At 47.5% G+C, this 24,218-nt stretch overlaps 1 protein-coding gene across 16 annotated transcripts in view; it reads left to right on the top strand.

Annotated features, from left to right (window-relative positions):
- RBFOX1 (RNA binding fox-1 homolog 1) overlaps positions 1–24,218 on the top strand; it is an 861,682-nt gene that overhangs the window by 794,867 nt on the left and 42,597 nt on the right. For 15 of the 16 annotated variants that reach the window (XM_080830139.1, XM_080830147.1, XM_080830141.1 and 12 more), the window contains one exon: positions 11,894–12,026. In XM_080830139.1, the coding sequence (XP_080686265.1) occupies positions 11,894–12,026 (133 nt within the window). Of the gene's footprint in view, positions 1–11,893; positions 12,027–21,053; positions 21,094–24,218 lie in introns of all 16 variants that reach the window. The other variant, XM_080830142.1, reaches the window with a different exon arrangement.

The following is a 24,218-nucleotide window of genomic DNA, read 5'->3' as shown; positions in this document are numbered from 1 at the left end:
CCAACTGGGTCAGCGCCTTCATCCACAGCCGCGGTTGACTTGGGCCAACTCATGATCCTAGACCCCTCTGTTGTGACTGTTTTCCCTCTTAAAAAAAAAAAAAAAAAAAAAAAAAAGACAATTTCAGGGGGGGAAACGCACAAGTTGAACCTCCTCTGTTGTTTACAGAAGAATCTGCGAAGAAGCAGCCACATTTCCGGCGGCTGGGGTCTAGCTCTCTTGGCGCATTGCTTATTAATCTCCATGCAGAATGGTGGCTCTTGTCTTTTGCAGATGGGGGTCTCCGTTCTGCAAAAGACTGCCAGTTGCAAAACCTACCATCCCGTGGTGTGCCCCCAAACATCTTATTTGTTTTGATATTTCTCTCACAGAAATACATATGACAGATAAGGAGTCACTGGAGAATGGTTTGCTTTGTGTCAGACAGATATTAAAACAATAAACTACGTTGCCCTGGGATTCCAGTGCACACACGGCCAGAGAACAAGGCTGAGACGAGATGTTTCTGAAAGGCAGCGAGGCGGTTGTTCTGGGGGAATTCCCTGGAAACCCCAAGTCCTACGATGGTGTTGACAGAAAGTACTTTTTAATGCTCACGTTTTTGTAAGACCAGCAAACACTCGGGTGCAGCTCCCGCGCTGAACTCCTGGGCCATGCCTGCCTTCTGCTGGTCCTTGGTGAAGAGGAGAAAGAAACCCTCCAACGGGTTGGGCAGCTTGTTTTAGAGTTCTTTTTTTTTTTAAGCCTTCATCTGTACTTCATTTGCTTTCTCGAATGAATGTAGATTTAAAATGGGGGGGGCTAGTCCGTGTTCAGACTGAATATGAAATATTCTGCGGCCAAAAATAAGATCCTATGTGTTTCCTGGAATATAAAAGGGGCAGCTTGATGCTTTGGGGCAGGTGTGTATTCCTGGGGGACCAGGCTTTGCAAATGGAGCCCAGTCCTATCTCAAAGTCAGCATGGCCGGGAGTGAACGGCTTAGAAGGGAGAGTAAGAGCAGCTAGTGACGTATAATTCAGGCCCTGGAGAGGGGCTCCTTGGTGCTTCTTGCCCATCAACGTGTCCAACCACAGAAGTGGCCCCCTCCTCCCCCTGCCTCGTTTCTTTTCAAAAGCAAATCTCCCCGTGCGGTGCAGAGAACCACGAAGGGAAGCTGAGCTTGCCTCCCTGGAAGGGAAAAGAGCCTGGCATAGTTCATTTAAACACGATAATTTAAACACTTGTTTCTCTCCAAAAACACCATTTTCTTAAATCGTGTTTTCATTTCCGTAAAAGGACTGTCATGCCAGAAGCTATTTTATTGCTCCTGGAGAATTTGAGGGGAGTGTTCACAAAATGCAGTTTTTAGGACCAAATAACACGCCACATATTTTCAGTCCGTCTCCTTGAGTTTTGTTTGCATGCAGTGTAGACTCGGGAAACCTCATTGCTTTTTATGTAAACACGAATGTACCCGAACCACTTCTATAGGCACACCTGCCCAAGGATACGTATCACGCCCAGGTTCCAAGAAGCATTTCCCAAAAGATTCTTTTCTGCCGGCGAACCCTAGTCCCCCAGTATTGGTTTTACAAAATTCTCCCTGAGCCACCGTTAGTTCATGACAAGACCTGGATTCGGCCGGAGGTGGGTCTACACCCTCACAGTACACTAGCGGTTGGACCTTGCCCAAATCTGATTGCTGCGAGCGTACTCATGACTGCCTGCCCACTTGTGAGCATCCTTGAGTGAAGAGTCATTCAGGCTGCTCGAGGCACTGTGTCTCCTCAAATCGCTGGCTACACTTTCCCTTTCTTCTATAGAAGCTATCTTCTCCGGGACTTTTTTTTTTAAAGTTCACTGCAGAAGCTCGTCTGGAATGTTTATGTTGGTCTAGTGACTGGACAACCTATTTCCGAATGGTTTTCCTCTAGCCTGTCAAAGCTGGGGTTTTGGGGAGAGTTCCAGCTCAGGTACCAGGCAGGCAGTCCACGGATCCCGATGGCACCTGTCCTCGAGTTTTGCGTGGGGTGTGACTCAAAGGGTTGAGATTCTGGTAGAAACTGATTCTCCAAATCCAACGGCCCTAACACTGGCCAGCTATCCCCACAGTGGTGGCTGGAATTGCATCGTGTACCCGTCCTAGGAGCCCCCGCCAGCCCCCTCGGAGGGCGTCACCTGCGGGAGCTTCAGCAGCCCCAGAAAACCACGGGAAATCCATCCCACCACGTGGAGCTAATTTATCGCCCTTGCCCTGTTTGCTGCGTGGAGAGGCAATTCACCAGGCGTGCGCTTCCAGCCACCTGTTAGCCAGATCATGAATGATTTAACAATTGAAACTTTGCTGTATATATGCACTCGATAAAGTAATTACTTATATAAATTATTTGCCTTTTTTTCCCCCCATGGCTACCTGATGAGAGCTAAATTGACACCGCTACAGGTGTTACCAAACGAATCGAGTGTGGCAAATCTCATCCAAATTAAAACAGATCTCATCCTCTCACGGCTTTGTCTCCAGCCTTCCTTCAAATAACAGAAAGCACCTTTGCAAAATGCCTTCCTCGGTCCCGCCAGGTTAAGCCCTCCAAGATTGAGATTCATTCTCGTTGTGCTGGATGAAATGTTACAGAAATCCTGCCCGGGGTGGGTATTGTCAACACCTGTGAGCAGACAGATCACAATACGTCTTCTGCAAAGTGCAAGTGTATCTGGGCACGTCCGGCAGCCACGGTGCTCGCCGCGCATGCCCGTTGGGTTAATCGGACTGTTTGCAACCCAGGGGAGAAGAGGCAACAGCCAACTTCGGGAGGTAAGCCGGAGTAATGTGGCAATTATTTGAAAACCAAGGCTGCCATCCTCATTCAAAGACCTAGCGATGAAAGAAATTTCCATGTAAGCATTGTGTGTGGGTTTTGTGGACGCTTTTTGAGTGTGTTTTTAAGTTAAGAAGCATTTCTGCTTTGGGAACGCCAGGCTCACTGCTCAGACTAGATCATCCTTGGGCGTTCACTGCGTTTAGTTTTCTTTATTTTATTTTTTTTAACCCCTGACTCATCTGTTTCCTTGCTAAGGAAGAGACTGTTTGTAACGGAGTCATGAGTGAAGTGATATTTGATAACAATATTAATAAATCGGTTATATAGAGAAAAAAGGGCACTACCCAAATATTGGGAAAGGTTTTTTTTGCAGGTCTCTCAAATTTTGGAGAAAGGCTCTAGTTGAAGTTTGTCGTAAGGAACTCATTATTTTGACAGTAATGAGGTTTGTGTATAAACACCATGCTAGGGGACCCCAGATCCCCATCTTGGGAGAGTCCGTTTCCCAGGTATTTTGGGAGACGAGATAAGTCGAGATGGAGGAGGAAAACGGCTTGTTGTAGACTCTTACCGGGAACATAAATCAGTAGTGATCCTCTGGCCTGTATCCAATTAGTAGAAAAGGAGCAAAGCCCTTCCAGGTGTTTTGAAATCTCGGCGCCTAAATAGAGAACAGAAGCAACGGCACCTGCCCTCCCCCTCCTTCCAGCTTCTGCCCCCAACCAGGAGCATATTGAGGTCTCCTGGAGGTTTGTCAACAGATTCTGCTGCCAATTCATTCCGTCCATGACGAATTGGGCCCGTTGTCTTGGTTGCGGTATGAATATAGGGAGAGGATGTAGCAACTTGTACTGCTCTAGGAGGCCAGAGGAGGAAAGTGAAAACAGAGAGTCCTGAAGGAGAAAGGAGAGACTGGAACTAGGAAGTTCTTGCCCAGGGCTGACGCGGGATACCTTAGTCCCAGTTGTCCCGTTGCTTTGTTGTGTGATAGACGAGATGATGGGCTCTAGTGTCAGTCTGTCTGAGAGCATTGGGCGAGTTTCTGGGCTGCGTGACATCTTCCTGCTCTCCCCAGGAAAGGGAAGGTAGCAGTAGTGCCTGGCTCGTATGATTTCCTGAAGATTTACTGAGTTAACCTTTGGGTCTGGCGGTTAGCAAGTGTCAGTAAATCATATCTGATATACAGTTGAATCTCCTCTTTCTGATAATGGAGTACGGGAGGTTGGACTTGGCCCAGCTGGGATCACCACTTTGCTTCGAATTTTCCAGTTACTGTTGTCTGGACTTTCCTCAAGTGGGGTTGAGTCCCTCCTCACTCATGTCCTTGCGAAAACCTGACTTTCTCTTAGCATGTGCACCTTTCCTGAGCAGCGTGGTCGCAACTCTCACAAGTTCAAGGACTATCCCCCTGTCCTCCCATTCCCCTGCAACCCCCCTCCCCCCCGTGGCTGAACAACTGTGACATTGAGTTCATCTGACAACATTCTCAATAAACATTGCAGTAATTACCCTGGGCCAGGTAGCCCTGGAGGTGCGAGAGACACACAGTTTTGACCAAAATAAGGTCCTTAGGACATCCCCACGGAGAGCTGTGTGATGAGGGTGCCATTCGATTCGGTGGTCAAGGCCATATGAGTCCAGGGTAGGAAGCAGGTTGGGGATGGGAGTGGCCGAGAGGCATTGAGGAGGCGGGGAGAAGCCTTTGGGGGAGGAAGTGACAATGGAGCCAGCATTTGAGTGAGCAGATCAACTCAATGCTCAGGGACAGGACAAAGGAAAGAGAACATGCAGAAGCCACAGAGAAGGAGCGGCCAGAGGAGGCTGGAGCAAAGGGCAGCAGTGTAGCCTCCCACAGCAAAGATTTAGGTCAATAAATTCAGCTCAGGCAGTCCAGCCAGGACAATGTCACCATCTTTTTTTTTTTTTTTTCCTCTTCAAATAATATGCTTTTCTCTCCAATTTCAAGTTCTTGCCCATTCCTTCAACACATCCAAATCAGACGTAGAACAGCCAAGAAACTTCTGGCTTATTTGGATTGGGCTAAAACTTTTGTACCAACGATGCTACGTAGAGAGATTCAATTAGGGTGCGCAATGTTTTGTGAGCAACTACCACCCATAAAAAGTTAATTAATCAGGGCTGTGTCAATTTCCTCGTGCCATGTCAATTTGCTGCCAGGTAATTAATCACTAATCACCCACCAAGCAGCAGGCTGGGGGGACCATCCATGAGCCATTTATTGTCTTTTCCCAAATAAAATGGCACGCACAGCCAGGAAGGAACCCATCTTGCCTTTCATAATATTTTTATCGACACTTTTGCAAGTTGTAATAGACTGCAGCAACAAGCAGCTGCTGTTCAATGGGATATGAATATTAAGGAAACAAATGAGCGGAGATTTATAGGACATTGCGTTTCTGTTATGTCAGTTTTGAGATTAAACCCAGCAAATGAACAGTGAAAAATTACTCTTCCATGTGGGGAATGGTGATTAGACTTGTACATTAATTAGAAATTTTTGTTTTCCTATTCAATGCATCTCAAATGAGGATGTCCTGTAAGGAACTGTTTGTCCAAAATGTGGATTTATTCACTTCTAAACAGCAGTATTGAATATCCACATGCATTTTGAAATGAAACAAGAGTCCGTCCCAAATGTGTGTTTCAGGGATAGATAGACGAGAATACGAGAATCAGAGATTCCAACAAATTAAGTGGCTATTTTGGTCTTTTTGTAAATGACTGAATGCTTGGAACACCCCCCGCCCCTTTCTCTCCCGAAACCTTGAAATTGCTGAATTTTAACAAAATTGAAAGCCTTTCCATTTTTATTTTGACCTAGAACTAAATGTGCACCATCATATTAAATTTCCCATTTAGCACCATTCAAAGAGAGTGACCCCGTTGCGTATCAATTCTGCTATAAACCAACTTGATGTACTTTTGTTTGAGATTCATTTTGGGGGGAAAAAAAGAACCAAGCAAACGTTTTTGTCATTTGGGGGAAAAAAAAATCTTTTTCTTTTTTTTTTTAACTCTTCATTGTGATGTTTATCACACAATGCTCTGCCTCTGAAATTGAGCTCAAGCTGGTTATTTCAGCTCGGCATGTTACCTACTACGCCACGTCTTAATTTACGGTCCAACCCGCAAAACAGGAGTTCCCCCAAGGGGAATCCTGCAGAACGATGAACCTGCTGTCGAAAGCACGTCTGCACCCCCCAGACTTGTGTAAGTGCACAGTTCCTACCCTAAATTATCCACAGAGCCATTCAACCCCAAATCAGCACGGACAGCTCTGGGTCTCCGACCACTCCAAGGGTGGGCAAAGGAGGCACTGTGGCACCAAGGGAGAGAAGGGTGGGGGGACAGAGAGCAGCCCTCCCCTCCATTCTGATGGAACACCTTTGCCGGGGCATCTGGCAACCTCATGCAAATTCAAACCAGCGCACAAATGCAAAGAATAATTGCCCATTACCGCGGCTGTATATTTTTATGGCTTTGATGCAGACTCTGCCCCCCTGTTGGCTTTTGCATCTGTTACTCTTCGTCTCTCCCAAAGCTCTAAAACTTTAATATGCACTTTATAACCCTCAAGTATTTTCCACTGGTTTTGTGTTTCTTCTTTGGGGATTTCCGGGCTGGTGAGATGATCTCATTTGTGTTTATTTCGAAGGTAAGCACCATATTCGTAAACGAGACGGAGGGGGAGCGCGCACGTTCGTCACTGTAAATACACTGAGTGCGGAGCTTGGAGGAGGGGGGAGGCGGCGGGGGCTTTGTCTTTGATGGGAGACAGGCAGGAAGCAGTTGACACTTTGGTAAACGGGCCATTTGGCGGGTTGATACACCCACACATCTTCCGTTTAAAAATGTTGATTCGCCTTGATACTGTGCACATCGCCTCGCACATCACAGCAGGCCTCTCGTTACATCCCTGAAGTTTCCATTTCATTGAGCTCCGTGCTATACGACTCCTCGTGCCCAAGAACTGAGCGAGTTATCCCACCAACACTCCCCCAAAATATGCTGCAGGTATCCATCTAGCTGAAGGTTGGGAGTGGGTCGGCCCGGAACGTTGACGTGTCACCGAGATGCGCGATTGGTGTTTGCTCTAAAAGCTCTTGCCCTGTTTCCTTTGAAAGAAACTCATTTTTAGCTTATGAACCAAATCCAATTTTCGTGGCCGTGATACCAGATTTTTCACTTTGATTCATGCTGGATAAGGTTTAAGAGGGAACCTTTCCAGTATAATGAACCGGTGTTGTTGTTTTGTCTCCTGTCTTCCCTTGTCTCCCTCGTGCCAACAACTAAGGATTTATACTGGGTCTGCAAAGCAACCTGAATACTTTCCATTGTTCCCCAGTGATGCTCTCTTTACATGTTTATTAACTGGAAGTTCGGCTAGGGGAAAAAAAAAATCAGTTCCAACTCCAGGGGTTTAAAAATGCCTATAATCTGGTGTCTTTTCTTTCTAACCCTGTCCTTTCATTAACAAAGAGGCTTTTACAAACATGGGACAGGGTGACAGGTTTATGACTTTTATTAACATTGATTTACTCCATTCCAGAATCAGAGAGGACATTGTGAGTTTCCATTTGGCATTTTTGCATTAGATTTATTAAACATTTATTGCCCACTTACTGGATCCAAACTCCTGAACTGGAGCATTGATAGACAGTGTGATAACTTTGACTCAACAAAAGATAGGTGTCGCGTCCCAAAGTAAGCACATAATTGAGATGTCTTCTATGTGGTTCAAGGATAAAGTCATTTCGGTTTTGTTTCATCTGTATCTGAATCATCTGTCTGGGTAATTGCTTCGACTATGCATTTAACCATGTCCCAGCATCAACAAGCCAGGGCACATGGTAGGCAAGTAAACGAATCCGTTCCTTCCGCCCTAAGTGGAGTCCAGAGGAAGCTTAACAAACAGTTGTGGGTGTTTTGTTTTTTTGTTTTTACCCATGCAATTGACCATTTGTTTTAGTGGCAAGAGAGTCACTCAGAATCCTAAACCAGCTTCAGGGCGGAGGGACTTCCTCTAGTGGGGATGAGGAGAAACACGGAAGGCTCAGCCACAGAGCCAAGGAGTTAGGGATTATAAGCAGCTCCTACCCATTGTTCCTTGTGGCACACATTTACTGGACTCAGAGACTCCGAATTGCTCAGTTGCCGGAGAGCACTGTCTGGGGTTCGGTGAAGGAAAGAACCTGACCCCACAGGCCCTTTCATAGGTACCAGTGTCTGGAGGGGAGGACGGGGGGTGCTTTGCATTTGAGCCCTGTTTTTCCCCAGAACAAGAACCTGATCTCCAAATCCCAACACAGCACAGCAATGAATGTGAATTTCAGTGAATTAAGGTTTTGCAGTAATTCCAAGTACCATACTTTGATCCAAGTCCTCTCCCTTTTTATCAGAACCACACATACGCCAAGTGTGGTTGCCATTCCCAGGGTCAGCCCAGGACCTGTGAGCCCGGCTGTAGAAGTCACTTTTACAGGGATCATGACCGAGGGCCTGCTGTGTCGTTGGCCTCCATGTAGGTGCGACTCCCGGGCAGGACACCTCGTATAGAGGGCAGTGTTCCAGAAGGTGCAAGGTGACGAGGCTTTGCCTCTATGGTCCCAGAAGGAGGGAGACGAACGCTGGTTCACCTCCAAAGGGTATCCACGCACCTGCTGTGGGCCGGGCACTCTTCTGAATCAACAGATGGGGAGCTCTCTGCCCTCGCGGAGTGTACGTTCTAGCAACAGCGGGAGTCCTTCTCTTTCCTTTCTGTCATCCAAGCTGCTTGATGGCTAGGACACCCGGGGAGCTTTGTGGCCGCTTCCTTCCAAAGGAGATTAAGACATAAATAAAAGTAGGAAGCAAGGGAGGAAGGAAGGAAAGAAGGAAGGGGGAAATGGTCAGAATAAGAAGGAAGGAAACGTTCATTAATCGTGATGACTAACCAGAGGCTTCATAAAGAGACTCCTCGGTAGCAGGAGACTGGTACCAAGAAAGGGAGAGCTGAGTGAACCATCCACCTGGGAGACACGCAGGCTTCCTGCATGAAGCCTCAGGTCCAAAGCATCACCTGCAGAGCCTCCTTATCTTGCCTGAGGCCACGTGGCCTCCCAGAAAAGCGAGTTTTCAACCCAGGAGTGGATGTGTTGTCCTTGCTGGGTTCCTTTAACAATCTAAGAATCCCTCTAACGTGCCGAACTTGGAGGAGCCCTGGAAAGCCTTCTGTGGAGACCTGTCCTCCCTCCTCCCGCTTCGGGAGGGACGTCTCCCCCCTGTAGGCAAGGGACACACAAGGAGTCCTGGCTCCACACTTCTGAGCAGCTCGTGCTGCCCTGCTCCCCAGCCTAGCTTCTGTTTCATGTTGTATCTCAACATCTAAATCCTCTAAGAATTATTGTAAAACCTGCTTGTCGCTGAGAGGGATCTGGTCTCACTCACTGTGCGCGGGAGCCGGCGATAATGAATGGGTCAGCATAATTACCGTGTCTCCTCACACAGGCGGCCAGCTGCTCTGCCAGATTGTGAATTTTTCATTTTCTTTATTTCAAAATCCAGGGCGTTCCTATGAAAACTTAATATTTGAACTGTGGCGAGATGGAGTTGGCGTCACAGCCCCGCTCACTCATTTCCTTGCCAGTCCTGAAGCAAACAGCTCATCTCCCATGACTTCTGGGCTTTTATGGTGGTAGAACTTACTGGCTTTCCCCATTAGGACGGACACCTCTTCACGCACATTTGTTGAAACACAACTGGGGGGACGAGGGTGAACAGAGGCCGGGAAGCTGAGAGTTAAGGACAGCTGAGCAATTTGACTTGAACAACAATAAGAAAAAGAGGTTAAAAGCAACGTGTATGGTCTTTTCAGACACAAATGGAAAGACGTAATCATTCTGACTCAATCCCAGCACCGTACCCTCCTTGGTGAGAGAAAGATCTGGTGGAATCCATGAGAACAGGCAGAGCATTGCAAGTGACAGTCAGTCAGTCTGCACTTTGGGTTCAAGGGTTCTGTTCCAACCCCTGCGGTTCTGTGGGGTGTAGGGACTTGGGGATGGCTGCTGTGGGGGAACCCCCCCGACCCCCGCCGCTTCCTCTCCCCATCCCGGCCAGCCCCATGCAGCTAGGATACAGTGTATCCAAGGACGCCAGGGCTAATAAACAGATCAGGTGAAGGGCTTCTGCTCATGAGTGTGGTGGTAAGAAAGGGAGCAGCCCCCCGTTAGCAGTCTGGATATAAGCTGCAGGCAACTTCAACATAGCATGAAACATAACATCTTGAAAGCGGTTAGGTGCTCCCCAAAATGAGCTCCTGGAGAGAGGTGTGTGTCCGCTGATGACCTACGTTTGCGAGCCTCCCCGGCAGTTGGATGTTCTGAGGTTGGAGGCTCCTGTGCCTCCCAGCCCCGTCTGTCCTAAAAACACTGTGTGAAGTCCCAGGAGAGAGGGAGCAGGGGAGAGGGGGTGGCATGCGGGGGAGGAAACCCTTGCTTCCTTCCACCTGTTTCTCCCTCCCTCCGGAAATCTCCTTTTGTGTCGGGGAGCAGTTCGGAAAGGAACCTGGGACAAGGAAGGGGGGTTGGCTGGAGAGTCTGTCCATCCTTTGGCCTGTCCGCAACTTACCGGTTGTTCTCTTGTTTACGTGTTTAAGACACCCCTCCATTCACTCAGGTGTCCAGAGTTTAGAACCTACTGTGGATAAATCTGGGGGGCTTCCGCCGACTTGGGGAGGCACAGGCAGAAGCAAAGATGGATGGGCGGTGGGGGGAAAGCCAGGAAGAACTTGCTGGTTGATAGGGGAGAGACAAGGTAACCCACTGACAGACTCCCTCTTTTTGAAACCATTACCCAGAGGTTGGGTGTTCTGGGCCTTTAATACAGATCTCCTGCCTCAGTGGATTCCCCTGTATGATTTCCCAGAAATGTGCCTCCTCCCTGGAATGCCATTCGGGCGCCTTGCCTGCAGTTCAGTGGGGATGGCACGCTCGGGGCTGGCATAGCGAGAGTGCTGTGAGATTACGCAGAAGTGGTTTCTTGAAGGCTTCCTGGGCCCCGGTGCGTCTAGATTTGCAGACACCCTAGGAGGAAGGACATCCCACGCATAGGCAAGAGAATGAATTTTCAGGGGTCTCTGGCATCGGGCTTAATTTCCCTCTTGACTCCTCAACAAGCCATCCCACTCAGAGAATTTTCCTCCAAGGAGAACTCAGCCCACACCCTCTTAAGAGCTGAGTTCCCAGACTTCTCTACAATTACGGTTGGTGTGTGCGCCTAGCTGTTAAATGGTTTGCGGGCTGATGGGGACATTGGTAAAGGTTCGTTTCTTGGCACGTAAGGGGTTTGCACACTTGTGATGCATGCACGTGTCTGCAGGAAAAGTTATCTTGCAATTTAAAAACTTTAACAAGCAGTAGGTGTACATAAAGGAAAATGTGGGAAAGAAAAATGGGATAGGGAAGGTGATCAGTAGACAACACACACACACACACACGGTTCAGCCCCGGAGAGAACTAGGGACACATTGAAATATGTACGCATATGGAAATGCAAGTGTATGCATATACACACACACATGTAAACATACCTGGGTACACACCCACACACGTGTGTAGACACGGTGTACACATGGACATACATGTTCACTTACACATGCACACGTGTGCTTGGCTACATCATATATGTGTGTTGTGTGCTCAGACACATAAATATCTCTTACACACGATATACGTGTGTGCAGATAGACACCTAGATGCTGGTAAAACAGCGCATACTTCGAGCAATCCCCCTTTGTAGAATTTCAACTTTGCGCAGTGAGCTTGTCTCCTGTTACCACGAATTCCTTGTAAATGCTTCTCATTTACCATGTTCTCTTGGGCCCAGGGACCGACCCCTTAGGCAACCCACTCTGTCTGGAATCGGACCTTGACCTCCTCCCCGCTGGCCGCCTTTGGAACCCCGGCTCCCTTCTCCGGGGCCGTGTCCAGCCCCGGGCTGCGGGGAGAAGGGTCCTGGGTGGGCGGGTTGCCCTCCGCGACAGGTGTGCTTCTGAAAGCCTTTGCTCTGCTCTCTCCTTTCCCACCCCACAGTGCCCGGCTTCCCGTATCCAGCCGCCACCGCCGCGGCCGCCTACCGAGGGGCGCACCTGCGAGGCCGTGGCCGCACCGTGTACAACACCTTCCGCGCCGCAGCGCCCCCGCCCCCGATCCCGGCCTATGGCGGGTAAGTGGGGCAGCTCCCCCGCCCTGCGGCGGGCCTCCCGCACCACCCCCTCCTGGTTGTGAGTGCATGCTGGTCTTGACTGCCCCACCAGAACCGCCCCAGCATGCAGCCCTGCGCGCGCCTGCCGCGGAGCACCTTGCAAAGAGAACTGAAAAATGAGTGTAATTTGTCCTGTCATGGTTGGTGCCTTTAAGCATTCTACATGTCACATGTTGTTATGTAAATTCTCTCTGAGACTGAATGCTGGAGAACAGAAAAATGGCTACAGCCAAAGATGTATTTCTGATGATTGCAAACATCTGGTTATTAAGGAGGTTGGATCACATTCGCCCCTTGAATTCCATCCATGGAGGGACATGAAGTCCCCAAACGTCAAAGTTCACTGGGGTGGTCTTGCTTCCCTCCCCAAAGACACCTTGCTCGTCAAGGTTTATGAACCCTTGCCTGAGAAGAGAAAATTAGGTGTGGAGTCAAATGCAAACGTTCAAAAGTTCAAAGACATTGGAAGTCAGACCCGTTTCAGTTGGATTTTCCAAAATGGGCATTTGGCTTTCTCTACAAGAAACTGTAATTCCCATTGGCCGTGTGTGCAGGGACTCTGGTGTTGCCAAGTGTAGATCAAGGAATGACCAGGAAAGCCAAGAAACTGTGGTCTTGGTGGGGTGCACGGCAACACTGCAATGCTATGCTTTCTTTCCTCCTGTTCAGGGTTCCTTCTGGAACATTCTGGCACCCCTGGTGTCGGAAAGGGGTGTCTCTGCCAGTCCTTGGGGATGTTTGGACTGTCTGGAGACATTGTGGGTCGTCACAGCAGGAGCAGGAAGGTGCGATGGCATCTAGGAGGTGGAGGCCAGGGACACTGCTTGACGTGCACAGTGCACAGGACGGCCCCCCAACATAGACGTGTCAGGCCCCAAATGTCAGTAGCGCTACTCAGAAAAACTCAGCTATGCCCTGGCCGACTGGCTTTCTGGTCTGTGAAAAAGAATATGGCTGCATTCCAGGCTGTATGAAAAGGGTTAATGCATTTTTTAAAGCTCTGTTGCTTATAAATCTTTTAGAAAACCTGAATTAGCCTAGATCATCTCTCTATCATGCGGACGACAAAGGGAACCACTCTTTTTTTCATTATTTATTCATATCTCACCTATTGTAGAGGAGAGCATCTGAGGTGTTTCAAACACAGACGCAGTGAGACAAAATTCAGAATATAAATAAATGAAAGTACACGGAATCATGAGGAGGAGAAAACACAGGCAAAGAGACCAGCCCGTGTTCGTTGTTTCTCGTGTTGTCATTAGCCTTGGGTCACTTCTCTGTTTCTTACCGGATAAAACAACAGTGAAAATTCCTTTCTTGCGGAGAGGTGGTGGACCAGCAAACCAAGGGTGAATTTGCCCTGACTTCTCCCCACCCTCCAGAAACATGCGTCTGCTCCTCCTAAGCCTTTACCTGACCACCTAACACAAGGAAGCATCCAGAGTATTAATCATTATTTCCAGCCCCACAGTGTTGAGCCCGTTTTATAGACCCAGAAATGCAGAAATAAAGATGTGTTATTCCCAAGGTCGCACGGCAAGTTGTTATGAGGGAGGAAAAAAAAAAAAAAAAACACCAAGTTACCCTGTAGGCTCATGTAATTACTAAAGCAAGATTCATAAGCCATAAATACAAAATCGCATGTTTATACCACATTCGTTTGTCTGAAAATTATTATCTTATCTTAGTAGATGGTAATTGCAGCTTTTTGGTATATGTGCCCTCAGTATCTCACTACTATACTGAACAGGAAAAAAAAATAAAATTATATGGCTTATCCTCACATGAACAATTTGCAAAAATCTCAAAATCACACACCTGCCGTAAAATTGAAATTCGCTAACTTACAATGATCTCGCTCTTTGCCGGGAATAACCGTGCATAACTAATTAATGCCACGTTCACCAGGGAGAGACACAGGCATCTCCAAATGGTGAAGCAACGTGTTTGTGACTGCTTTCAGATGTGACTTAATTTAAATATTCCGGCAGTGTTCCTATCATTTTGGTTATAATGGTACCCTGTGCCTCTTGGCTGGTAATATTCCGAATGGAATCCTGAAACCAGCCTTAGTAGTAAGATGAAGTTCTCAACACAGGAGGAGGAGGAGGAAGATGCAGAAGGGCTAGGGGTGTGTATGTGTCCATGTCTGCGTGTTCTAGAACAGCAAAGTGCTGGTTGAAAATAGGAAATTCAGCGAGGGTGTCTTGCTGTATTGCAAACCGCCTGGAGTGCACCAGCTCCGAATGAGAATGTGTGAACCCAGCATCTTAAATGAAGGTTTCCCTTATCCTCTGCTCATTGGTTGAGGCTGCAAGAGACTGGGGGTTGGGGGGGACAGCTCATTTTGGAAAGAAAAGCAGAGGACAGCAGAGAGTAGATAGGGGCTGGAGTGGTAAGAGCCATGAGCTTGGGTGGAAGCAAACAGCAGAGACTGGAAACCAGAAACCTACTTCTGTTTCCAGAAGGTGATGTTATCAGGATTCAGGCCTTCGGGTGATAGTGTGGATTTCCTGTAGCCGTTTGTGTCCAAAGTCCTTTGTGGGTAGATTTGTAGAGTCAACTAATGTCTTTACTCCAGTGCAGTTCAGCCTAACCCCCCTTTTCTCAGTTCCATGCACTGTCTTGCACTTTCAAGGAATTCCTTCCAGTTAGGGGCAGGGGGCACCCCTTAAGCTAATAATTTCAATAAATGTGCTAAGGGAGAAGGGTGTTGGGTGAGCACCAAGGAAGGTCCCTTAGCTCAGCTTGGGTTTTTAGAGAAGGCTCCAGGAGAAGAAGAAATGTAGGATGCTCTCAAGTCCAACCACTTCCTAAATTGCCAGGCCAAGACCCCATTCTGCCATCCCCCCTCACACCCGGGGATCCTCATCTTTTCCAAGCTGTGACCGAGCGAGCTGCATTTATTAGGATTTTCTATTTGTCGCCAGTTGAAGACAAAGCTAACTGCCAACCTAAACCTCTGCTCTTCATGAACTATGCAATCTATACTTTGTAACTGAAATTCCAACAAAAAATGGGGCATTCATCCTATGTCCATATATGGCCTCCATACTGTTTTCCCAAGATACCAGGAAAAAAAAAAAAAAATCAGGGCACCTGGAGGCTCGGTCAGTTAAGCATCTGACTCTTGGTTTTGGCTCAGGTCATGATCTCAGGGTTGTGAGATCGAGCCCCACGTCAGGCTCTGTGCTCAGGGTGGAGTCGGCTTCAGATGCTCTCTCCCTCTCACTCACATACACACGCTCTCTCTCAAATAAATAAATATAAAAGGAAATCCCACAGAAACTCCGTTGCTACTTTTGTGGCGCCTGGGGTGACCCTCAGAGATATCCAACGTCGAGACAGTCCTACAGGAAGATTCAGCAAGCAGTGCCTTCCCATTCATCCATTTCCTTTGATTGATTTGGTTTTCCCTTCCACATCCCTCCCAGCAAGTGAAGAGCACAGGTTTTGAAGGGGCCCTATTCTCTTCTTCCTCACACCGGTAAAGAGAACCTTCTTGGCACATTAATAGGTGGTCATTTGCCCTGGGAGAGGGGTTCTGCTCGGACCATAGGGTGGGGACCACAGGAATGGATGGAAAACCTAGATTGAGTCAGCCGAGTCACTGTTGATTGTCAACATCGACTGAATGAGGAAGGGCGATGAGTTGGAAACCTAGAGTCCGTCCTCTTTCCTGGGAGGTACCTGCAGTTTCCAGACCCCCCATTCCCCACAAGCCACAGAGCTGGCTTTGGTGGGAGGCACCGTGATAGTTCATGGAATATGTAGATCATAAATAAAATACTAACTAGTGAATGGTTCCTGAGAGAGCTGAATCACCAGGTCTGCCATTTTCTCCACGCATTTTGATCCTGGAGTCAGTTTGGACAGAGAAGCCTCAATGTCCAGTCTGTCTTCCTATGACCCCCACGTGGGAGAAACTGCCCGTTGGGCAATTGCCCACCAAAGGAGGTTGCAGATCGATGATGCATGGATGGAGATGGCAGATGGATGGACTGGAGACACACCCCCAGACTCAGTAAACATCTGATATTAGAAGACAGCAACCGAACCCCAACACCCACCCAAAAGGAACCCCGTGAGCCTGGCCTTTTCTTAATTAATTAGCTACTTGGCTATAAAGCAGCTACTTATCCCGTGCCTGCTGTGTACCAGGCATATTGTCTGGGGACCCAGTAGAGTCTTCTAATGGATCATCAAAGAGTATTTGAAAAATTGTTAGGATTCTAAGCTAAACGTCCAGCATCTGCTGTAGGGTTTTGGTCTTGGTTCTCTGGGTCTCTTTGGACAAAGTGTTCCATAACTTTCTCAGGAAATTAGTTATGACGCATCTGTGTACAACCTCTCAGAGTTACCTTGAGAAGTGGTTTGAAGACACTCTGTGCTATTTTGTGTATAGGAGAGATATAGTAGTATCCCAGGACAAAAACTCTTATTAAACTGGCCCGGTGCAACAATGAAATTCACACATAGATCCTTGGGAATGCTTTCGGGGTAGGTCCTAGGAAAGCATTTGACAGCAGGAGCTAGCCTGTGTGTGTGTGCTATACAGCAACCATGCTTTTGGGCTTAATTTCTGAATGTCTCATCCTCATATTATGCCTTCTCCTGTTTAGGACCTTTCTACATTTAATATGAACACTGGGAACAGAAGTCATCACCCATTATAAGAATGTTTTACAGAATTCTCCCTAGCGTTTTGTGTGTGTGTTTGGGTTTGGTGTGAATTCTTGTTACAATTTCCAGCCAGTTTTAAAGTGTAACCTCTGTTATGTTTAAAAAAAAAAAAAAAAAAAATTTGTGAATTGAATGCATCTATAGATAAAACCATCATGAATCAGTGGTTCTTAAATTTTATTTTTTGGGGGGAGGGGAGGGTTATGTCGCAGATGCCTTTACTAATCTGATTAAAAATGTGTTTTCCCTAGGAAAATGTTAGTGTACACATACATATATCCATACACAACATACACAATAATACAGAGATGTCAGGGAATTTAGGGACCCATATCTGTTCAAAAACAGCTAGATTTGAACGCATTAAAATTTTAATTTATTTTCCACTTAGAAGGGGCAGCAAGGTAGAGCGGTTTTAAATAACCTCTCCTTCAGGAATGCATTTGTGGTGGGGATATATTCTATTACACAAACAGATTGTATAGTCTGGCCATCCTATACTTTCGTTCCTTTTTTTTTTTTTTAAGTAAACTAATTTGCGACAGTGCGATCATCCCCTGCTTGCATTCAACCAAATATTTAACTACTGTTATTACCTTTCTAAGAAAATGAGTTGTGTATTTGCATTATGTTCTTGCAAAAGCGTATTGCAAGCCTGAAGTGATTGGCAAGCAATACAATTACCTTTGCATGGCTAGACAGACCGCCTTGGCATTAAAATTGGACTATACTTGCTCAACGCATGACGGCAACTCCCTTCTATTGTTCGGGGCCCGCGGTTCATTTATCTATAGATCCATACTAGGCATCGACTCCTGCCCTCCGTTCCCTACCTATCTGATATTTTAAGTGCACCTGTTCTGTGGGGCTTTAAAAAGCATTTGGACACATTCCTGGAAACCAGCGTGAGAGTCTGGAAGAGCTTTCCTATAACCACCCCTCTTTAGATGAGGGCCTAGGAGTCTGGTCTGTCTCCCAGCTCAGTGCCGTCACGATGTAAAGAAAAAGAACATGTGGAGGATGGTGTCCCATCGATCGATGAGCCTGTTCATCCCCTGGCCAGCAGCATCCACGTCCCCTGATCCTGGTTAGAAATTAGAATTCTTAGACCCTCATCCAGACCTATTGGATCAGAAACTCTGAACTGGGTGACGGGGTATGATGCGGGACAAGTGGGCTGATTAGCACAGGATGCTTAGACCAGGGACTGACACAGTCATCATTCTAGAAATGTGAGGACCAGTAGTGTCTGAGCTATCACCAGCAGCTGAGCAGGAGAAAATGCATCTTGGGCAAAGTGGCAGCCTGTCAGTTGGCTTTCAGACCACCAACGAGGCCAGCCGTATCGGTTCCTTGTTTTTAGAGTTATCCTGAAAAGAGAGCACTCACCCCCTCCATCATCACCCAATCGACCCCACCCCCCCACCCCCGCCGCCCCGCAACGCACTCAGTCAAAACAGGTGCTCCCTGCAAGGTGTGGTTTTCATTGCGGTGGGAATTCTCAGTTTCCTTTCTCTGTGGAGCCACGCAGTCTGCTGGGCCTCTGAACCCTGCAGGCCCCCGTAAGGATCCCGGGACCCTCTGGACACTAGGACTGGCATAGTCTGTTCCCTTTGCCTGGACTGCTCTTCCTCCCTCTCCACCTTCGAGAATTTCCGAGGCACTTGCGCAGGTATCCTGACCTCTGCTGCCAGCCCTCTCCTCCGCTACCCTTTCCGAGCACCTGCTCCTCGACCCCCGTGCAAGCTGCAATTTTATATTTATGTACGTGTGCATACATGGCTTTGCAGCCACACGGCCCCTCCCTGTAAAGCTCCCTGAGGGCAGGCTTAGTGATGGACACGCTCGGGCTTGTCTCTGCCTTAGTACAGTTGTTGGAGGATAGTAAGCATCTCGGGGGAAGAGTGCTTCATTCAGTTTGTGGGAGCTTGTCGATGTAAAGATGTTGGACCACATTTTCTCTTTGGTTCTCCAGCTCATAGATGTGGGATGTCTGAGTCCCAAAGGAATTTTCTATGGCGGACGGTGGAGGGCCAAGCTGGGCACAGAGATTCCCCTGCTCCAGAAGGGCCAAGGCCAGGGCCCGTCTACAGATATGTAGACAGAGGCATTACTTTCCATGTCGATATTAATAGTAGTTAAAATATGAATCTTTTGTTCACCCCCGGATCACTTTCTGTTCTCTGATGCCAAGCACCTTGCTCGTGGCTTTGCAGGCAGCACCCCACTGTGTCCTCCTTTGAGTTGACCACTGCCTAGCCTCTTGCCCCATTTTACAGATGAGCACATGATGCTCAGAGAGCTTAAGTGACGAGCTCAGTGGCTCACAGCTGCTGGCTGGTGAGGCTGTGACCAGATGCGTATGTGGTTCCCATCTGACTTGGCTCTTGAATGCTGACCTGTTTTTGGAGGAGGGTGTTGGGAGAGCAGGTGTTCCCAGCAAAGGCATAGGAGGGAAAGAATGGGGCAGAAGCAGAACCTGTTTCACCCTAGCTACATGACTCACCTCTAAATATTTGTCACTCAGCAGATGAAATATATGTCACTCTCCCCAGTTTCCTCGGGTCTGTTGCAAGTCCTGCTGGCAGAGGCTGGCCCCGCCTTCTGACCCCCAGCAGACACACTGTCTTAACGTTGGGAACGCTGAAAGCATAGCTCAGGACCCTGCGTACCTCCACATCTCAGATTAGGGTTTTAGGCTGCTTGGCGAGTGCTCTTGTGAACTGTGGTCCTCTCCGATCAAGGTGAAAACAGCCGAAAGTAATTCCTGCCAACCTCCTTAGCATGCGAAATCCCTGTCACATTTTTAAGGATAATGGTACTTGGGGGTCTAGCCAATCAAGTCTGAAAAGCTCCAAGAAGCACTCTCCAGTGTTCTCCAGCAAACCAGTGTCACAGCCGTGTGCGTGTGTGTGTTTCTTCCTTCCTCTGGCTCCCTATGCTTGGCTTACATGTGGGTCCGCTCTGCCCCTGAAACCTGACGGCCCCACCTCTGGTAATCAAAATCACGTTTCTGTTAGAACCCAGTTCCATTCGATGGTGGGGCTCACTGGTCCGTTGTCAGAATCATAAAGCATCTTTGAGCTCCATGGGGAGATCTCAGGGAAGGCTCTTAATAACAACTACCACCCTGCGGAAAACATGCATTTGGTGACACCTGCTTTCATAGTGCGTCCATCCTGTGATCCTCCCAGAATCTGCATGTGGCATCAGGTCTCCATGCGATCGTCATGAAACCCAGTGTAATGCTTAGGAACTGTGAGCCAGTTTCCTGTTATCACATGGCTGTAAGCTTTTCTTCCTGGCCCTTTCGCTCAAGGTATACCGAGAAAACTCTGGAAAAGTCCAGGAGATTTTCCGCCTCCTATGAAGTCCTTTCTCTCCAGAATGACAGTTTGGATGGTGACAGGAGAGCCACAGTGAGGCCAGGGCTGTCCAGTCATAATGTGGGGCTTGCTTGGCCTGGATATAATTTATTAAAACATACACAAGGTACATGTATGCGTATACGTGTGTACTTGGGGGCACATGTATGTACATGCATGTGCAAACACACCACTGCACACCTTTTACACCATATACGTCCATCTGCACACACACACACACACACACACACTTACACACGTGGTACACACACACACATCCACCCACATGCATGCATACAGCACACACAGGTATACATACAAACATGCATTGTCTTGCACACACATATATACATGCTCACACACATTTAATCAGAGATATTTTCCTACATTTGCCACAAAAGAGTGGCACCCGGAATTACCAAATATAATACTGTAGGGTGGGGAAACGTAGAAGAACAGGTCTGGAATCATCCGGGCCGTCCAGGTCTCCTCAAGTCCTTCAGCTCCCTTGCGTACTGAAAATGCGGCAGTCTGTCCCCCTATCCTTTATCAATCTTACATTTTATGCAGATGATTTTCTTATCCCCCTGTGGGGAGCTCTGCGATCGGACTGAATGCAAACTCTGACCCTCCTGTCTGTCTGGGCCACTTAAACTGCCCTCCCTCTTGCATTTCCACACCCCTTCGTGAAAGAGTGGGGAGTCCGGTGTCCAGCATGCCATCACGTCCTGATTCTGGGCCAGCACCGAACCCCGGCCTAATTTTCTCAGGCAGACGGAGAGCTGTTGTCTCCAACCTCCTTAACCAATGTGAAAACTCTCCTCGGTTCCTGTGTTTCGGATCCCGTGACCAGACTAACTTCGCCAGTGCGGGGGTTGGTGTGTCTGCATGGGGAAATGCACTAATATGGATGTTTCTCTTTGTGTGTGTGCCCTTGCAGTGTTGTTTACCAGGATGGATTTTATGGTGCAGACATTTATGTAAGTACTCACTACCGTGCATGCCACCCCTGTTTCCTCCCGGAGTCATTCTGTTTACAAGTTTGCTGCCAGTTTCCTCTTCGCGGTCTGTGGGACAGGGTCCCGGGGCGGATCAGAAGGGCAGAAGACCTTTTTTGGTGGCCATCACAGCTGCTACGGGGTGGCACTAGCTCCTTCATTAACCTCAGAAGACATGTGAAAAGATACGGCATTTCTCTGGTGTCAAATTAAAGACTCTCCCCCCACCCACTCCCCCCCCCCCAAAAAAAATCGCTTGAAAGTTTTCAGTATGGTCCGTGTGTTTGCAGTATAATATTTGGGATAAAAGCTGGAGTTATCAGCCATAGAGGGTTAAAAGATATTTTCATGGCGGCTTTTCTTTTTTTGTTGTTTTCCCGCTAATGCATTCACTTGTTCATAGTAATAGCTCTAGAAAAAACCCCTCCCACTCCCTCTGGATGATTTTAGCCAGAAGCATCTCTAACAAGATGTATGCCAGCTTGACCACAAAACCCTAGTTTCTTCCTTATCTTCCCGTTTCCCAACCAAACCATTACCGGACTTAGAAGTGTTTGTTGAATTTAGAATTGTTTATTAAATGATCCCACCTTTTTAGGCTTTTCACTTTCAGAAAAGAGTAGGGACCACAATTAAACTTACCTAAATGGATCTAGAGGCATTTTTTCTCCCACATCATAATATTAGCTATAATGTTAGGAACATAACCTGGCGTAAATGCAGCTTAAAATAGATGGGCAGGGCCGGGGGCTGTTTTTTAAATCGTATACTTTTTTGTTACAAGTGACCTCAGATAAGTTCACTGGAATCCTATTTGTCGTTGTATAAACTAGATAACAAAAATAAAACCATACTTCTGACCAAATTGATAGCATTTACTAGAAAATGGGAAAGACGCTATAATTTTCTTCCTTTTGAGTTTCAAATAATCACAAATTTGAGACACAGTGTTAATCTCCATCAATGACGCATATAGTTGAGTTCTACTATCATTGCATCAAATATGCTTATTATAATCTGTGGGTTAGTTTTTTTTTTTTTTTTTCAAAATAAAATGAACAAACATCCTCCACCCAGTAAACAACAAATTTCTTATTTCTCACGTAGCTTAATCCATGCCTCCAAATATCCTCTTCAAAAAACAAACAACTTTCAATGCATACCATTATAAATAGAGAGGCAGACTGGGGCTGGACGTCTCGAGCCCATTCACATCCTTGGAAACCCAAAGAACCCTACGTCAGTCTACACCCTCCCCCAAGGTAGCCTCTAGATAGAGCATACCTCTTGGGCTTTCTTAGGACTTTTTTTTTTTTTTTTAAATTTGGGAAATAGGGAGATGAGAAGAGATAAAAAATGAGGGGAAAAAGCAATCTACCAAAAAACAAACAAACAAAAAAAACCACCCAAAACCAAAAAACTCTCTCCATCAACACCCACCAGTGGGAGTAGGAGAGTGTATGTTAGTAAGCCTAGCTGAAAACAGAGATAGTGACTGTTTATTGAGCGTCTGCCTCTCTGTGTGCCTCAGTTTCTTCATTTGTAAACTGAGAGCAACTGGTCGAATTATTAATTTGTGCTGTCCTGTGGATCTTCCCCGTGGGTGTCTTTTGCTGCCTCCTAGATGTCTAAGTAGCAGGAAGGAGGAGCTGCCCAAAGGGGGAGTCTGTCGGATCACAGTCATGGGGAAAGGATGCACTAGGAAGAGGAGTGGGCAGGTGTGTCTGTGCCGGTCTGTGCTAGAGCCTACAAGGGGACTCCGTGAGAGCAGAGCAAGTGCAGGGAGCAGAGACCCGTAGGAGGGGGCGCCTGTGCCAGCTTCCAGACTAAGGTGGGAAGATCAATTCCGTTCAAGGAGGAAAGCTACAAAAAAAGTCTTTAAGTTCCTTTAGTGGCTTTTGTTTCCCCCAGAGTCCTCATCTATGGGCCAAGCCTGCCAGGTGCAGTGGCGTAGCCCCCGCAGGTGTCTGGGTGGTGCGCGAGCAGGGATTCTGTCCGGGGGTGGCTTTTCTTGATTCTGCAATGCTGTGCTTCCCAGTGTCAAGGTTTAGAAGACCGTTTCTCTCGTTCTTTGCAAGCCACTCTTCTAGCCAAAAAAAAAAAAAAAAAATTATTTTCCCACTGTCCATATTAAATGACAATAAGATTTTTCAGGGGGTGTTTCCAAATAGGCAGTTAGGGTTCAGAAGCACTTACTGAAATGACTTGGAGGCTTGTTGACCCAGCACTTGTTTCTGTCATCTTTCCGAGGAGACAACTTAGACCTTGCAAACCTTCCTGATTATTCTGCTCCATGTAAGACGGCGAGCTTGGTGTGTGTCTGTGGGGCACAGTGACAGACTAGACCACCTGTTACAGCAGCCAAACAAGGGCTCATCGATGGCCTTATGTCCGTTTCAGGGGAAGAAAGACTGTGAATATTTCCTGCACTCTAAAGTTTATGGAGCAGGATTCCTCTTGGCTAGAAGTACCTTACACTCTGGAATGTGCTTTTTCAAACTGCCTCCCCTGCCTCCCTTTCGGTACTGGTCTGTTCTGATGACTGGTACTGTCCCTGGGGCACTGTTTCTTAAAGAAATGATGAGTAATGAGGTTCAGAGGAAAAACTTGTGAGGTTCTCTTTTATTTAAAGAACGTTTCTGGCTTGCTCCTTTAATCTCATTAAAACAGTGCACAATAAATAGGGTTAGGGCAATCCTGAGAGGTCCTGGGACATGTGATAGACACACGGGTCACCTTTAATAGGTTTAAATGTCCTCTTTGATTTTAACTTTACTGGGTAGGGTAGTGAGCGTCTACTTTGGTCACTGCTAAGGACGGCACAGGCAGGCCACCCGCTAGCTCTTCCTGCTCAAGTGCTACCCCCCTCAGAAGCTGTCCCAGCACACGCACCGGACAACGGCCTCCACCCCTACTCTCCGTCCTGCAAGTCCTTCCCATCCCTTCCCCACCTGATGTTGGAGCCCATGGGCATTTTTCAGTCCCAACAGAGCACATAGGGTTTGAACGACCTGCAGGAGAAGCTCAGACTCTGGCCACAGGGGACATACTCAGGCCCAGTGTGGATGGCCACTCAGTAGAGAGGATGTAGCAGGTTTCGAAGCCAG

The sequence above is a fragment of the Martes martes genome, assembly GCF_963455335.1.
Source record: "Martes martes genome assembly, chromosome: 18".
Taxonomy (NCBI): domain Eukaryota; kingdom Metazoa; phylum Chordata; class Mammalia; order Carnivora; family Mustelidae; genus Martes; species Martes martes.
This window is presented reverse-complemented; position numbering and strand designations above follow the sequence as displayed.